This window comes from Moschus berezovskii, chromosome 2 (assembly GCF_049115385.1).
Source record: "Moschus berezovskii isolate FMDL1 chromosome 2, NW_MosBer_1.0, whole genome shotgun sequence".
Lineage (NCBI taxonomy): Eukaryota > Metazoa > Chordata > Mammalia > Artiodactyla > Moschidae > Moschus > Moschus berezovskii.
In genome coordinates, this window is record NC_142461.1 from 66,071,691 (window position 1) to 66,090,045 (window position 18,355).

At 49.4% G+C, this 18,355-nt stretch overlaps 1 protein-coding gene across 2 annotated transcripts in view; it reads right to left on the reverse strand.

Moving 5' to 3' along the window:
* Positions 1 to 983: 983 nt before the first annotated feature.
* The window catches only part of STEAP3 (STEAP3 metalloreductase), a 48,520-nt gene continuing 31,148 nt past the window's right edge, over positions 984 to 18,355 (reverse strand). For both annotated transcript variants that reach the window (XM_055397947.2, XM_055397946.2), the window contains exons 4-5: positions 11,142 to 11,306; positions 984 to 3,811 (exon numbers count right to left, since the gene is read on the reverse strand). In XM_055397947.2, coding sequence (XP_055253922.2) covers positions 3,530 to 3,811; positions 11,142 to 11,306 — 447 coding nt within the window. In that variant the 3' untranslated portion in view covers positions 984 to 3,529. The remainder of the gene's footprint in view (positions 3,812 to 11,141; positions 11,307 to 18,355) is intronic.

Here is an 18,355-nt window from a genome sequence, read left to right on the forward strand (position 1 = left end):
TCTTTTTAAACTTACCTCTCCCAGCCTTATGCGTGGGAGGATGCATGCTTGCAAACTTCCAAGTACAAGATTTTGTTTTCCTATTGAAAATTATTTTTAGCGAAGTTTTATTCTGGCCGTGGTTCTTATTTTGGAAAACTCTTTTCACAGGCTCAAAATGGCAAGGCCATCTTTTGCTTATTGTTCCCAAGAAATGGTTTTCAACCACTAGATTGCTTTCTGCACATGGGTTTCATTTTTATTTCCTGGTACAAGACAATTCTGGTTGCTTCAGGAGAAAAGCTTGACTGCATGACAGGCGGGTGTTCTGTGAAGAGTTCCTGTTTTCTTGATGGACCAGAGCCGATGTGTGGGACCACCTGGCAGCACCCTACATGGAGCACACAGAGGGCAAGACTGTGGCGGGTGGGGTGTTTGCTCCCTCTACTTTTAACAAGGGTTTGCAGCAGCATCAGCAGTATCTCACCAGGGCAGCCAGGAACCAGAGCCCAGGGGAAGCTTAATGGAGCAGACATGCACTGGCTGTGGGCTGTAGACTGTAGCACAGCAGAGACTAAGAAAGCCACTGAAGCCCTTGTTACTCTGTCCGAGGATCAACACCGTGTGGGGCACTTGGGAACTTATTAAGATGCACAGTCCTCGTTCCTGACCCGTGGATCCAAATCGAGTTGTGGACGAGATCCTGATGCAACTCCTGTGCACATTTTAGTTTGAGGAGCACTGCTGCTCTAATCAGACCACAGCACAGACACTGCTCCCTCCAGGGAGTCTTCCTGGTACTCCTTTCAGTACCCCAGCACTCTGTCACCTGATCTCATCTGTGTCCTCACTGGCCTTGCTGCTGCAGGTCTGCATGTCCCTTCCTCAGAGCTGAGTGCTAACCCAGATCATTCTGTGCTCACCTTGCACACGACCTGATTCAGTGCATATTCTAATCAGAAGGCCCACTGGGCCAGTGAACCAATGAATGGGCAGGTGATCAATGAGACAGAAATAACAGCCTGAAGGCTAGGTGTTTATTTTTGCTGCTTCTCAGACAAGCTCCTCAAGGTAAAAACAAAACACACAGCTTCAATAGCATAGATTTTAAACGTTCAACCTCATACCATGACATTTCAGGTTTCCAGAGCACTTTGGTTCAGGCACTTTTGTACCCAGAGGCACAGAGAATTTCCCAGGCTGGAAGGGAGTGACTTACTCTCATGGGGGTGCTGTTGTCAGCTGCCTGTTGAGGTACGGAAGAGCAGCAGTTGACACCAGGTCAAGGCCAAACACACAGCCCACCCTGCCTTTCATGAGCTGATTGTCCAGTTGGGGTGTGGTCAGGTCCTCTGCTGCACCTGCCCCCCTGAGGATCACCTGCAGCAGAAGTTGGGCAGGGAAGGGGAGGGAGCATATTAGACTTGGCTCTGTGTCAGCATCTTTGGTGTAAGGACACATCCCAGGCCCAGGAAGGGCCGGAGAAAAGGGGCAGCTAATACTGAGTGGGACTGACAATCCTTGGTGAGTCCCAGCTGCCCATGTTCTCCCTGCTTCCTATCAGCAGGAAATTGATGGGCATTTTTGTCAAGCAAATGCTGAAATCTCTGCTTCGCCCACCGCCTTTCCAGTGAGCTTCTCTGAGGCCAAGGCTTCAGCTCCATCAGGGCCCATCTGGGAGGCAAGCTCATGCCACTCAGCTCTTGAGCAGCAGACGGAAGACATCCGCAGGAAGCAGGCAGTTTTGTCTGCACTGCTTTCCCTCCATCAGTCACTGGCCTAATGAGATATGCTTGCACTTGGCTCCTTTTTTTTTTTCCTTTTTACTTAAGGACCCTAATGCGCTCCACAGACATGAGCTTATGCAGTCTCCATGGGGAGGCAGGAGCATTTGTTCTGTGGCACTCCTGGGTCAGCTTTTGCCAGCTGACTCTATTTCATGAGATGGTTAGATAACATCATCAACTCAATGGATGTGAATCTGAACAAACTCTGGGAGATAGTGAAGGACAGGGGAGCCTGATGTGCTGCAGTCCACAGGGTTGCAGAGTCGGACATGACTTTGCGATAGAACAACAGGATGCCCCCTGGCCTGGGAGACCTAAGAATATAAGCATGACCAACACCCCCTTTCAGGGTACATCTCACTGATGTCTTCCATCAGGACTGCACCCCTTTGTGTTCAGAGAAAACACATCATCCCGATGCTGCCAGGGGTTGGGGGCTTAGCTGAGAACAGCTGTTTCTCTCCACAGGGGAAATAAAAAGTTTCAGTATGAATCGGTGAGGGACAGCATACAATCCAAGGACACATGTCCTGTGGCCTCTCTTGCGCTTTGAGGCAGCAGTGTTTCTAGTTTGTAGTTTTGGTGGAAAAGACCTCCCACTTTACCCCCGACAGCTATTTTGAAACATAACCCTGCATTAGGAAGAACTTGGAGCCAGTGTAGCTTTGGGGTGTTCAGAAGGCAGGTTCTCTGCCTGGCAGCAGCAGGAAATTAAAAAAGTCCCCAGTGTCCTTCTACAGGGCAATCAGTGAGGACTATCCATCCTTCAGCCCTCTGGCTGGGGCCCTGAGAAAGGCAGGTCTTATTTTCCCCACCCCCTTGAACCAACTTTTAGAGGGTCTGCTCCTGGGGAGACGTTCAAACTAATGATTTACAAGGTGAGAAGGCACAGTGGTTTAAAGAACAGTCATCACCAACTTAAAGAAAGGAAAAAAAGTACACTTGTTCTCAAGACAGGGTTCATTAGTGGCTCTGGTAAGGAGGTGATTTCACACTCCCACAGGAGGATCAATTTGCAGCTGGCGGGGTGATTTCTGACTTTTAGGGAAAAAAAAACTCTCCCCAGCTCAGGGAGGTTTAGGGGTAGCAGCCTTAGCCCCAATCGCTCCCCCTTCCCACCTCCTAACCTGGCAAAGGATGAACCTTCAGGTGGCTCCCTGGACACAGACCTGGGCTCACCCCCAGTGCCCTCAACCCCACCTGGCCTCCTGCTGCAGCCAAAGGAAGGGTGGCACCCTGCTCCCTGGTGACTGGTCAACCCTGTGCACCTGGATTAGGCTCCAGGCAGAGCTCCTGTTTGCCCTGCCACCCAAGAGCCTCAGCTCTGCAAATGCCTAGGAAAAGTAGCAAAATGGGCAGGGAGCAGGGAGGCGCACACATGGATGGACTCATCAAAGTACAAGCCTCTCATTGCCTTTTCTGTGCCAAGTCTGCTCAGCTCTCTGCAGGTGTCACAAGTGTGAGCTGCCCTTCTCCTAACATCTGGCACTGGCTTTGAAATCTACAGGTTGAAATCTCAGGGACTCAACTTTTGAGCTAAGTAAGTGTAATTGTAAATCCTGTTATCTATATGAAATACACGTGGACATATATACATCACACACAGGCGTGTCATTCTGAATATTACTGCACACATCCTAGGAACCCAGACCTCGGCTCACCAACTTGTGTGTAATTCTGCTGTCCTGCATGATCGAGAAGTCCTGGAAAACTCCGGGCACTGTCCTGCCTGCGTCTGGTTCCTGGAGCTGGGTGCAGGCCCGTCACACATGGCTTGTCTTCTGGGCCAGGGCGTGGTCCACGGGCAGTGTGAACCTGACTGAGCCATCTTTCTCCCAGCCCCTCCGGATCTTGGTGAGTCTGTGGCTGACGCATGGCAGGAGCAACAGGCCTTTGGCCAGGATGATAACACAGGGCACCAGCAGGGTCAGGGTGAAGGTGGGGGGCAGGAAGAACTTGTAGCGGCTCTCCTCGAAGGCACGGGTCCAGCCGTAGGTGAGCGTGTGCAGGGTGCTCAGTACCAGAGCCACAAAGCCCAGAGTGGACTGCAGGGGAAAAGAAGCAGGGTGACTTTAGTGGGGCTCTGGGTTCAAATCCCAGCACCATCACTCACTCTCTGCATGATCTTATTACTACCAAAACTCGCTGAACCTCAGTTTTTCCAACAGAAAAATGGGAACAATTCTCGTATGCCAATGTGTGTAAGAATCGGTTGATTCATAAGGATTCAATAAAATAACAGTGCTTTTCCCCAAACTGTATTATTCATACTTCTGCTGCTGCTGCTGCTGCTAAGTTGCTTCACTTGTGTCCAACTCTGTGTGACCCCATAGACGGCAGCCCATCAGGCTCCCCTGTCCCTGGGATTCTCCAGGCAAGAACACTGGAGTGGGTTGCCATTTCTTTCTCCAATGCATGAAAGTGAAAAGCGAAAGTGAAGTCGCTCAGTCGTGTCTGACTCTTAGCGACCCTATGGACTGCAGCCTACCAGGCTCCTCTGCCCGTGGGATTTTCCAGGCAAGAGTACTGGAGTGGGTTGTCATTGCCTTCTCTGGCTGTTGGGTGGGGTATGGCCAAAAAAAGAAAACATAAAATAAAACACAATGGAAAAAGTTCCCTTGACACCAACAGTGAAGATGGCTCTCAGGGGCCTCTAGACTAGGTGTCTTCACACTGTATACAAAGCCCATAGCACCACAGAGATGCTGCCTGTGGGTACTGGTCCCTTACTTCCTGCCCGTGCTCTGAGCTACAAACACCCCAGGTACAAATCCTACCAGGATTACTCTCCTGCCTGGAAGGAGATTAGTGATGCTAAGGAGATCAAGACCATCACAAATCCCAATGGACACGGTCCAGGCTGTCTTACAGCAGAGCATCCCACCCTTGAGCCGGGTATGGGCTTTTGTGGGTCACTTCCGGCCACAAGCAGGTCATCACCCCAAGTGCTATACAAATACCACTTTCTATGGGGATCATAATGTGAAAATAGCCAAGAAGTGCTGATCTGTAACTCCAGTCTCTGGGAATCTTTTTGCAGGTAGGGTTTCTTGCAAACTACCAATGATGCCTTCCAGATTTACTGTTGGTGCTAGTCTCAACTGACACTGTGACCCTCAACAAGTCGCTTCATTAGCCTCAGAGAAAAGGAAGTGATTAAAAAAGCTAAAGTCAGAATTGTGGGGAAAGCGCTGTATGGATGCAGCATTCTGCAGCCCCCAGACCTGGCAGGCAACAGTGCAGAGCAGAGGGCACCTAGGGTTAGGGCTTTGTAGAGGCTGGGGAGGAGCGCACAGGGCACTGAGAGAGTCCTGGTGGGGTAGACCTGTGCTCACTGCATTAGGAATATGCAATGACCTGTCAAGCAGTGAGCACACGTGCATTTTCTCCAAGGAGACACTGCAAGGGTCTAATCGAAATGTGGCAGCTTGATGGTACCTGAGGGTGCTTTTTACAGGTTGGTTTTGAGCTTTCCACAGAGAAGCTGTAATTGGCCTCCTGGATTTCCTTCCGGCCCAGCTTGTCAGCATCAATCCAGGGGCTTGGCTGAGAGAGGCTGTCTTGTTTTCACTCAGACACGGCTCTAAGTGGGTCTGATTTTACTACTGTACCTCATGCCTACTCCTCACTAGCATGGGCGGTGCTTTGTTTATACCCGCCCCAGTGTAAACCCAAGACGGTGAACCTTAGTAACTGGTTCAGAAGAATTGCTTGTAATGCTTTTACTAAAAATAGTAATAATAAATATTTTCTAGTGGCTATACACACAAGTTCATAAATAGGTTCGCAAGTATAACGTTTTAACCCTAAGTAAAATACTAGCTGGAGTCCCCTTGTGGCTCTGGTAAAGAACCCACTTGCCAATGCAGGAGATGAGGGTTCGATCCTGATTGGGGAAGATCCCACATGCCTCAGAGCAACTATGCTCGGCACAACAATTACTGAGCCTGTGTTCCAGGGTCCAGGAGCCTCATTACTGACCTCGATCCTTGGGTCGGGAAGATCCCCTGGAGAAGGAAATGGCAACCCACTCCAGTATTCTTGCCTGGGAAAATCCCATGGACAGAGGAGCCTGGTGGGCTACAGTCCATGAAGTTGCAAAGAGTTGGACATGACTTAGTGACTGAACAAGAAAAAAAAATACTAGCTGCCAAAAGATCCCATGTCTATCCTTCCTTAGCCATCTCTGGTTCTTCTTGGCTTTGTGACCATTTCAAGGATCTTTTTATCACATCCTTAACAACTGCTTGGCTCAGTACAGCCTGTTGGGAAAGGCCATGGTTGGCTCTGTGCTACCCACAGCTACTTCAGGTATCATATGAAAATGGTTGGCCCCCAAATGGGAGGCTTCTTGACTGTGAGTCACATGTAACCAGAGTCACTTCCAGACCTGTCAAGAATTTCAAATCACCTAGCAACTTCTGAACCACACTAACTTTTTCTAAGTTCTGATCTACTGATAATGAAGACTCAGGTTAAAGAAGTTCCCAGCATTGAGAAAATATTTGGGATTAATACCCAGAATATATAGAGAACTCTTAAACTCAACAACAACAAAAACAAACAACCTAATTCAAAAATAGGTAAAGGACTTGAATAGAAATATCTCCAAAGAAGATATATGAATGGTCAGTAAACACATGAAGAGATGCCCAACATCAGGAAAATGTAAATCAAAACCACTCCACATCCGTTAGGAGGGCTACTATTAAAAATAAAACAAGAAAAGTGTTGGTGAGGATGTGGAGCAATTGGAATACTTGCTGCTAGTGGGAGTGGAAAGAGTGCAGCTACAATAGAAGATGGTATGGTGATTCCTCAGTGAATTAAAAAACAGTCACCATGTGCTTTGGCAATTCCACTTCTGGTATATATCCAAAAAAATTGAAAATAGGGTCTTGAAGAGTGCTAACTATAAGCACAGAGTCCTCACCTGACCACAGAGTAATTCTCCATCAGGAATAAATCTTCAACTAGCCTTCCAACCACCCCGACATTTCCCAAACAACTTCCAAGTCCCAAACTACTGCTCTCCTTACTCAGGTGAATTCACTGGGTTTTGCTGAGATGGCTGGGATGTGCCTTTTCACAGCCAGATCTGGCTGCATAGTAACATCACTTGGGGAACATCTTAATGCCTAAGCGCCAGTCCTAGGAATTCAGATTAAATTGGTTGGGGATGGGGCTCAGACATCGGTAGCTTTTACAAGCTCAGCAATGATGCTGTTTGCAGATAGGACTAAGAATCACCAATTTGGGAGACTCTCCTCACCTGAGACCTAGCTTCAGGCTGAGAAGTCTTCGTGGCCCCTCTGCTCAGGCTGTTTGATGGTGGTGGACCCAGTCCTTTCTGTTCCTTCGACAAAGACCCACCCAGGGCCTGAATGTGCTTACACTCTGCACTGTGACACTTTCCCAGATGCTGCAGCACTGAGAATCCACCCAGGGCCTGAATGTGCTTACACTCTGCACTGTGACACTTTCCCAGATGCTGCAGCACTGAGAATCCACCCAGGGCCTGAATGTGCTTACACTCTGCACTGTGATACTTTCCCAGATGCTGCAGCACTGAGAATCCACCCTGGCCCAGGAATGAGGCCTGGCAGCCCCAGTGAGGCTGAAGCACCTCCCTTGGTGACATGTCCTGGGGCTCCAGGGTTTTGCCCATGCTCTCCACTGTCTCCGGCCCTGATCTGGAGAGTGATGGACTGTGCTGGACAAACAAGACATGCCCTGGGAGACAATAAAGACCTGCTCCCATTCAGACATCCTCTTCCCTTCACCATCCAGAATCCCACAGCGACGGATGGCAGGAGGCCTCAGCCTCAGGCTGATGGCTCACAGAGAGGGCTGACAGCCAAAGACCGGCCAATGCAAAGGGCCTTTTGACTTTCCAATCCCAATGAGAAGCCTGGATGACTCCAGAAAGTTTGTTTCCCTAAAACTCACTCTCGGGAACAATTTAAAAATCCCAGAACAGCCAAAGGGAGGCATGGTCTTGGGGCAATTAATGACCCCCACAACAAGCTAAGGCCATTTCTATTATATGTAAGTTTGTTAGTGAGAAAGAAACCACCAGGTCGTTGCTGGCTCCTGCCAGTGTTCAGTTACTGTGGTGGGAAGGGGCTCTGGACCATTGCTCACAAGGCTGGGATCAAAGCAGGCCTCTGCTATTATTTCAGGCAAGTGGCTAGAGTGGGCAAGGCCACAAGAAGCTCCTCTAACTATGGGGCAGAACTGAGGTGCTAAGAGCTGAACCCTAATTTCTCTTCCAGTTGAGCTGCACTGACCTGGGTATTCTGCAATCTGACGATGTTTAACTGACTTAATAAGGAGCAGTTGGCACAGCCCAAAACAATAGCAACAAAAACACCCAGACAAACAAAACTCCAAATTAAAAACTTTGAAAACAGCCTCAGGAACGTAAGCACAGGTCAGCTTGTTGAATCAACACACTGTTTTGATGGCTTGTAGCTCAGTAAATCATTACAGACCCAGGGGTCAAGACAGGCCCACTGGGAACCACGTGGTCTCCACAGTCAGTTTCTAGGCCCTGGTGACCTTCTGTGGTCATTCTTGGCTGGGGAAGGAAACGTGGTCGGGGTACTCCTCGTTATAAAGCAGTGCCTACCTTACGGAGAAGCTCACCTCAAAACCTATACAGCCCCCACTGGGTGCATGTGTCAGGCACTATACACGTCCTCAACACAAATTCTCCCAGTGACTACAGGAGGCGGACACAGACAAGTCAGGATACAGGTCAGGATGCTCAGAGAGCTAAGAAACTGTCTAGTGGTGCAAGGCTGGTAAGTAGTGGTCTTGGGACTGAAACCCAGGTCTGCGGGCTCCACCATCTCAGAGACTGTCACACACTGCAAGGCATGCACTTAAGTCACTCAAAGAGCTTATAAAGACAGATTCTAGAGCCAGCCCCTAGGTTGGGGTAGTCCTGGGTATCTGCATTTCTCCAAGAGCTCTGTGACTTCTAACTTTTTGATGTCAGCTCACCATAAGAATGGCATTTTCATTACTGCCCAGTACACAATGACGTTATCCACATATGTATCTATAACTACTGAACTGATACAACTGAAAAAAAGATGCCTGTGCTTAGAACATGTAAAGTGCCCTGACATTTTGGGAGACATTCTACTCTATGTCATATTTAAAAAGCTTGTTGTAGCCCCAAAATTGATTTCATGACCCATCAGTGAGTGTCCACTGCAGTTTGCAAACCCTGCCTTGGACTGTTCTAAGGCCCTTAGGGGAGTCTCTTGGCCTCTCCTGAGTGCTGAGTGCCTCAACTGTTCAGTCTCTTGCTGCTTCCTACTGGGCTCAGAAATGGGCAGTTGGTGGCTTAGTGATCATGGAAATGCGGCCACATGCCCTGAGAATAATGGCAAATCTCTTTGTATTTGTGTTTCACACATAATCTTGCACAGTGAGTCGCAGCACCTCTGGAGGGAATTCACTCCACTCCACAAGAGTGTCAGTAAGGCTTGGGAGCACACATGATCTGCCCATGGTTCCAGAGCTGGAGCAAGTCTGTTCCTCCTCCATGTCAGCACTCTTGGGAAATAAAGCATTTGAGGACGGAATGTGGGCACTGGATTTCCACAAGTAAAACCCTGCCTTTCCACCCCTCTCTCGGCCTTTCCATACCCTCTTCCTGCAGCATCAGCAGGACTTTCCTATTGGTATTTCAACTCTTCAGTATGTAAAGCAGAGCGGCTGCTGAGGTCCCTGTCAGCTTTTGCTAACAAAACCAAATCCCCCGGCTTTCTCTGCCAGCAGGAGCCAGGGCTTGTAATCTATGGCTGCTTAAGGAAGCAACTTTCTGGTGAGAGGAGCAAACTGGTCTGTTTTAATTGTGGATAAACCATGCAGCCCGGCAGACTCCAGGCAGGAACTGGAAAATCCCAGATTTGGGTGTTTGACACATGAGGATTAGTGGCAGATAAATAAAATTCTTCCTTCCCCTCTTTTGCCAGCATGTAGTCAGGCCTGAGTATTCCTCCAGAGACCTTCCAAGAGCAGAGCCAGTGAGAGTCAGAAACTGACATACTTATAAAACACAACTCTGTTTCGTTCTAGGGTGTGCATGTGTCCCCAGTGAGGAACAATAAATTTGGATTATATAAGAGTGCCACACCATTGGTGTCCCTGTTGGAATCTCATGCTGTGTCCTTGCTGCGCAGAGAAAATATGCAACAGATGTTTGTCGGCAGTGGGGGTGGAAGTGATAGCTGTTCCCTGCCCTGATACCACGTCGATGGTAGAATCCAGTATTAGTCAGCACTCATCACTGGAGTGGGTGAGTTAGTGTGTCAGCACCGGGGGTTGACCACGTGCTCTGTATAGAGAGCAGTGGGCGATGCCAGAGGAATGCAAATGTCCCTTCCCAGTTGTCCTTAAAATTAAAACATGGCTATGCCTGGCTTTAGAGGATGAAACAGCAACCCACTCCAGCATTCTTGCCTGGGAAATCCCATGGACACAGGAGCCTGGGAGGGCTATAGTCTACGGGGTCACAATGAGTCAGACGCGACTGAGCAACTGGCCATGCACACATGCATGCCTGGCTTGTTCGCAGGTCTAGCACAATGCTGGGTGCAGAGTATGTGTTCAATAAACACTCAGTGAATAAATGCATGAAGAACCTTTGCCACTAGTAGCAGCTTCCTAAGTGTGTTCTGTAGAGTGTAGATAGCTGTTATGTGGGTGGTGGTGGCGGGGGAGGTGGGGTAGGGAGGGTGCTATGACTCAAATAAGTCGGCTGAACAAGGTTTGCTTGTGGTAGACATTAATTTGATGTGCCAAAGTGCATTGTGACTAACTCAGGGGGCAGCGGATCTTTTCCCAAATGTATTTGACCCCACATGTCCTTTTTCATAGGAGCGGTATCCTTTGGGAAATGCTGTGGTTTATTTCCTATAAATTGGAGACCCTCACTCACGCCCACCTCCCATCCACTCTGCAAGAGTCAAGAAGCCAAAGGGAATAAAAGGGCCCGGTTGAGCTGAGGGTGCTGGGTGGGCCGCTAGGTTCACTCAAGAGCTCGCTGACTCCCTAGCCAGATCAGCGACACATCCACTGACTCCACATTTTGGGATTTTGTTTCAGAAGCCCAAGAATTGCAGAAACTGAGAATGTGTACTCCAGGGTTAAGCGTTCTGCCATTTGATTTTTTCACGTGCCTAAATCTGGCTTCCCCAGATGTTGTGAGGATGAGCTGGTCCCAGGCAGCCCCTTTCTCAGGAGACCTGGGTGAGCCTGCCAGGCTCCTGGGACACTGGACTGAGTGGTTCTGTTGCACAGATTATGAAAGCCAAGGCAGCATGCGGATGGGAGAGGCAGGGCCCAAGGCTACCTTACCTGGACAAAGCTGAACTCCCTCCAGTTGAGTGAGTTTGCAATGGATGGCAGTGAGGTGACAGCCAGCAGGGACAGCATGCCAAGGGCCAGCACTCCCAGGGACAGGTAGATCTCCATCCGCCACACTTCCTCCTCATTCCAGAGGTGACTCTTATTGGTCAGGACCTAGTATAGAAGGAGGGAAAACCACGACCACTGTGGTCACGGTCGATGCCCTGGGATTTGGGCCAGCGAGGAATTTGGGACGGGAGAAACCCAGTAACAACCAACATTTCTACTTTCCACCTTATGTAGTGTGTGTCTAGCTCTGTTTGAAGCCCTTTTCAAGTATCAGCTCACCTGATCTTTAGAACGACCCTGTGAGGGGGAGTTCATTACTGTCCCCATTTTTCAGATGAGGGAAATGAGGCACAGAGATCAAGTTACCTTGCCGTGGTCACACACACCTCAGGAGATGGCAGAGTTGAGATTAGGAGCCAGGCAGCGGGCTCCGAAGACATGGCTCCCTCCCCACGGCTTTCACAAATTTGCCTGGGGCCAGTCAACCAGAGCAGCCACATGAGCCAAGAGTAAGGAGCCAGAGAATTTGATAAGACACAAAGAACCTCCAAACATGACCATCTCTCAAGGTTTTCGGGTACCCAAGTCCCCCAGAGCAGGGAGGAGCTCTCCAAGCTCAGAATCCCCTCAGCTAGGTGGGCTGCTGCCCCTGCTGCCCACCTTCCCTCCCAGCCTGTCTCACCCTGGACCCTTGGTCCCCCAAGCTGCCCCCATCACTGGTTCATACTCCAGACACACACAGACACCAACCCCCTCAACATTACCTAACTAGCTCCCAGCTCCCATCTTCCCACCCAGCTCCTCATTTCTGTCTGAGGAATATAGCTTTGACTCAACTGTGGAGTCCCATACCGAGGTCACAGGTGTGAGGCCTTTAATGCAGAGCCTAGATCCAAGGTCAACTCTGGAACTGACTGAGCCTCATTGTAACCGTTGCCAAAACCCACCCTGATCCTTACTGGCCAGATTCCTGACTCCAAATTAGGCAAAAATGCCCCTCCTCCCAACCCCTCCCCCCTGGTACTCACCCTATTGCACCCAAACCAATCACCTAATGCCACCCTTCAAGCAGGACTTTTCTTTGTCCTGAGGCCATAAAAATTGGCTACCAACCCATGTAAAGCATCAGCTCTCCCTTGAGCCGACCAGCTGTTCTAACAGCGTCCTGTCAGCTCTCCCTCGTCTGTCAGGAGGTTGGCCCACTGTGCTCACAAGCCCCACATTAACTCGACTCTTTGTTCTTAATAAACTCAATCCCATCTGAAATGCTCTGTGTCTGGAAGTTCTTTTCCAACCTGCACTCGGAATGCCATGACATCAACCACTGCTACACAGCAGAGGCCAAGATCCACTCACCAAGCAGACCCATGAGCACTTAAGAAGCACCTACTGTGCCAACATCCGTTGGGTCATCAAAAAAGCAAGAGAGTTCCAGAAAAACATCTACTTCTGCTTTATTGACTACGCCAAAGCCTTTGACTGTGTGGATCACAACAAACTGGAAAATTCTGAAAGAGATGGGAATACCAGACCACCTGACCTGCCTCCTGAGAAATCTGTATGCATGTCAAGCAGCAAGAGTTAGAACTTGGCATGGAACAACAGACTGGTTCCAAATCAGGAAAGGAGTACGTCAAGGCTGTATACTGTCACCCTGCTTATTTAACTTATGTGCAGAGTACATCATGAGAAATGCCAGGCTGGATGAAGCACAAGCTGGAATCAAGATTTCCAGGAGAAATATCAATAACCTCAGATATGCAGATGGCACCATCCTTATGGCAGAAAGTGACGAACTAAAGAGCCTCTTGATGAAAGTGAAAGAGAAGAGTGAAAAATCTGGCTTAAAGCTCAACATTCAGAAAACTAAGATCATGGCATCTGGTCCCATCACTTCATGGCAAATAGATGGGGAAACAATGGAAAGAGTGACAGACTTTATTTTTTTGGGCTCCAAAATCACTGTAGATGGTGACTGCAGCCATGAAATTAAAAGATGCTTGCTCCTTGGAAAAAAGGCTATGACCAACCTAGACAGCATATTAAAAAGTGGAGACATTACATTGCCAACAAACGTCCGTCTAGTCAAAGCTATGGTTTTCCAGTAGTCATGTATGGATGTGAGAGTTGGACCATAAAGAAGGCTGATCGCCGAAGAATTGATGCTTTTGAACTGTGGTGCTGGAGAAAACTTGAGAGTCCCTTGGACTGCAAGGAGATCCAGTCAATTCTAAAGGAAATCAGTCCTGAATATTCATTGGAAGGACTGATGCTGAAGCTGAAACTCCAATACTTTGGCCACCTGATGTGAAGAACTGACTCATTTGAAAAGACCCTGATGCTGGGAAAGACTGGGGGCAGGAGGAGAAGGAGACGACAGAGGATGAGATGATTGGATGGCATCACTGACTCGATGGACATGAGTTTGAGTAAGCTCTGGGAGTTGGTGATGGACAAGGAAGCCTGGCGTGCTGCAGTCCATGGGGGTCACAGAGTTGGACATGACTGAGCGAATGAACTGAACTGAACTGAACTGTGTGCTAGGCCCTGGGCCACAGAGAACAAAGATCCCTCCCTCACAGAGTTCCGGATCCCCCACTGAGCTCAAGGGATGCACCCACTGATGAGCCACTGCAGGCCCAGAGGTGTCTACTTCCTTCCTCCCCACGGGGAGGGCCCTTGCAGCTGAGCCCCCTCGAAGCCAGGCTGACAGATCCTTCTATTAAAACTATCGTTTCCCAACTAGACCAGGTAGCAGAGTTCCCGGAAGTCAAGGTGTTCTCTCAGAACACTGGGAAATGCTGGTGCTTCAATTCTACCCACAGGACAAGGAACAGCATTTCCCTTAGGAAATACGAGCAGGCTTTAGCAGGCACATCTCCGCTTTGCAAAACAGTCAGTCAGGTTTTTGAGAAACTATTTCAGCAGAGGGAAAAAAAAATAACCCAAGTGCAGCTAGAAGATGTAATAATAAAAATGAATCTAGTGGGCTGAGCAAAAATGGTTGAAAAGCTTATGAGAAAAAGTTGAAAGAAACTGAACAAATGTCATCCATTGAGTACTTTTCCTGCAATTTGTGAAAAACGATGGACTCTGTTCTATTTCAGGACGGGCTGGCTCTCACTGGTGTCATTAAGCCACAAAAGGACCAGGAGTATGGAGAGCCAGGTTCTCACCCTGACCACGAGTCCTGTGAGACTCTGGGCAACTCCAGCCCCGGCCTATTTTTCTCCACGGACAGAGCAGGAAGAGCATGTGTCTAAAATCCTAGAATTTTGCTCCTTTACCAAACAAATGTCATCACCAGCTAGGGAAGGCGGGGCCGGATATTACCCTGAAGCGGGCTGGGAGGTCTCCCTCCTACCTGAGCCTGGTGGAGGCTTACTCACACCTTCCCAGGACTAACCACTGCTGCTTGTAAGTCATCCCCATGTTCTGAGTTGTTTGTTCTTCAGATATACTTCATTAGTCACTCCCTTCTGCATTTCGGTAAGATTAGGCAGTTAATGTCACAAGTCAAGAGTCTGGATGATGACACACACCGCATTTGCTTGCAGAATGTCTTGTTTTTTCCTAATGTTTCCACTCAGCAGTGATGCTGGGAAGGGGTTGGGTGAGGTGGGTGAGGGAGTCACAGGTGGTGAGGAACTGGTGTGAGCGTCTGGATATTAGGCCGTGGGGGTCTCACCCAACCACAGTGCTGTTCTCAGGGCTTCCAGCGACCAGGGTCACACACAGCTAACCGGGACATAGATTCAATAGCTCTCCACTCCCCTAGGGAATCTGCCATGCCCAGAGCTAATCAAGCTGGCCACCTTGACACAATGAGGACAGTGCTCATCAACAAGAGATGGAACGCGGGCATCCACGCATGACGTTCCCTTTCCCTGTAGGTTTCAGCTTAGAGGCAGAAGGGCTCAGGGACAGGACACCTAGAAGGCTCACCATGTCCCAAGAGTGGGTGGTGGTTGGCAAGAGGGTGATGTTGACCTCCAGCCAAACCCGGAGACTATGGTAAGGCAGGAGAAGGGTAAGTCTAGGGTGCTGGTGAGAGGAAGGAGAAGACAGTGTGTGTATAAAACATTTTCTTTGATATTAATTTTGATCTTAAAATGTATTTCTAAGGCACCATTGAAGTAAATCAGAAAGCACTAGTAAATAAAATATGATTTATCATAGCTGTAAATCAGAAAGTACTAGTTACCATTGGTAATACTATTAATACCAAACATGGTCTCAGAGGTCTTCTCTGCAGCTGGTGTGCAGCTGCATCTCCAATTCTGTGGACCTGGGGTTAAAGGAAACCTGTGTTTCCTGTGCCCAGGCTAGTGTGCTCCCTTCCCTCCAGTCGGGCAGCCAAGGTGGTGAGTACCTGCCTCCTGAAGGCCCTGAGAGGGTAGCCCGAGGGCAGACTGGGAAAGTCACAGGTCACAAACTTCCCCCAGAGCTCTGCTGTTAGGGGCTGAATGCAGAACAACCTCAGATGCCCAGTCTTGGAGCCTGAGGGCATGGTTGACCCGCAGATTATCTAGTATCTAAACCTCCAGGTTCAGGCAACTCATCACTTCTAGGGTGTGCATCCTACTTCTGGGCTACTCTGCTGTTAACAGCCTCCCCGCTCCACCCTCTGACATACCCACAGCAGCCCTGGCTCTGCCCTACAGAACACTGCAGAACAAGGTTTGGCCTCTTCACTTGACTTTGCTATCTGTCTCTGATCCCATCCTGTGGGAGTGATGGTTGCCTGGCAACCTCCACTGGGGCCTGCAGCCTTACAGGGCTTTGAAACTCAGGGAAAATGACCTTGCACTTGCCCCTCTGTGCCTTGGTATTTGCATCATGGCAAAACTATATTAACATAATATCAAGAAGAGCCTTGGGGACTTCCCTGGTGGCACAGTGGTTAAGAATCTGCCTGCGAGACAGGGGACACAAGTTTGATCCCTCGTCTGGTAGATTCCTGGTCCCGAAGACGCTGCAGAGCAAAGAAGCCCGTGTGCCATAGCTACTGAGCCCACACTCTAGAGCCTGCAAGCCACTACTGAAGCGCATGAGCTGAAGGGCCCATGAGTGACAACTACTGAAAACGGAGCACCCCAGAGCCCGCACATCACAACTACTGAGCCCGCGCACCTAGAGCATGTGCTCAGCAACCAGAGAAGCCACTGCAATGAGAAGTCTGGACACAGCAACAAAGAGTAGCCCTGCTTGCCTCACCTAGAGAAAGCCCACGCATCAACAGAGACCCAGCACGGCCAAAAATAAACAAATGATTGAATTAAAAACCAAAACAGAAAGAGCCTTTGCAGGGCGGAGAATCTGGAGAGTGGCAGTCAGAGGGTGAGCAGGGGAAGGGGCAGCCAGGGGTTTGCCTCATGCTCTGGTGGGAAGGGGGCATCACCTTCTTCCCTACCCACTGCCTGAAATGCCTGCCACCCAGATCTGCCACCTCCTGGGCTGCAAGCGCTATGCCATACCCTGAGAGGCTGTGCAGGACCTCCTGCCCAGTGGGAGAATATCAGAGAGCATCAAAACCACTAGCACTGGTGAGACCTGCACCTCCATCAGGGCGCTGAGAACCAACGAGGGGCTGTGACTTGCTCAAGGTCAAGCTCTTTGTTCTCATCAGTGATGCTAGAGGATAAGAGTCCAGGGTTCTGGCCTGCAGGCCTGCACGCCACCCCATGCCAGCTAAGGGGAGGATGAGACTGTCTTATTTCATCCTATGGCCTTAGGGCCTGGTAGAGTAGAACTCAGTGAATGAATGAGCTCTGGGATCACTTACTCAACTGGTAATTTGGACTTGTTTTCCCTGTAGAAATTACATGGGCATGAACATGGATCTGGAAGAGAATGGTTGGATCTGCATCCCACCTCAGCCCCTTACTGGCTGTGTAACTTTGGCCAAGTAACTTAAACTCTCTGTGCCTCAGTTTTATTACCTGTAAAATAAGGATAGTACAGCATCTGCCTTATAGAGATAAGGGCTAAATGAATTCACGCTGGGTATGTAAAGCTCTTAGAATGCTACTTAGAACACAGTAAGCTCTTTTTAAAGTGTATGACCATTATTTTTCCCTTTCTCTCTCATTGCCAGCAGGTGTCTTGCTTTTTCACCCGAAGTCTGGGTTCCAACTTTCTCTTATGAAAGCCCAAGCCTACAGATGCAATGATGCCAGGTGTCCATGGGTGGGAAAGGACAAGGGCATTTGAGAAGCTGCGAGCAGGGAAGCAGGAACCCAAGTGAGTAGGGGCTGAGGTCTATGGTTCCCAGGAAGTGGCCCCACCTTGTCCCACAGTCCTGTTCTGGGAAGTGGCCAGGCCTCTGAGGGGCTGGCTACATGGCAGATGTGCCTGGGGATGGCACAGCCTCAGTAGGATCCCTGCTTCCCAAGCAAGAACAAAACTGCAGCTAGAACCAGGGGTAGATGAGAAGGGTCTCATTGGGTGACTCAAGTGTCCTGGAGTGTGTAGGACCCACATACCAGGCCAGAGGCTGAGGGCCAGAGGTAGAATCAAGCAGGTTAGGGAAAATAAAGAAAAGTAGTGTTGCTTGCAGACCTGAGCTTTGGAGTCAGAATCAGGCCCTGTGAGTTTGTAAACCAGGAGGAAGCATCTAGGGGGCCTATTTCTGTGGGTACAGGCGCCAGGCACAACAGCTGCCTGTTGTGCTATTTGGTTTGGCCCAAAGGCCCTGCATTCCCAGGAATCCTGATGGCAAAAGAGCACCATCTGGCTTTCCTAAATACATAATTACTGTGCCCCCCCCAAAAAACATATTTCTGCAGCTTTCCCCATCTCAGATGATGGTAACTCCATCCCCCTAGGTACTCAGGCTAAGAGCCAGAGCACCTCATCTATCCCAAGTCTATTACAGCAATCCTGTGTACTCGGGCTTCAAAACATGCCTTCAGTAACTTCTTGCCCCTCTGCTGCCCCCACCCCATTCCAAGCCTCCATCGCCTCTCATCAGGGTTCCTGCACAGCCTCCTAACTGGTCTCCCAGCATCTTCATCTGATCAAGTTAGAAGATCTTCTATCTTCTCCACCTGGCAGAAGAGCGAGCCAATTAAAACCCAGCTGTATCATCAATTCTCTACTCAAACCCTTTCACTGGCTTAGAGTCTAAGACCCAAGCCCTTCCTTGGCCTTCA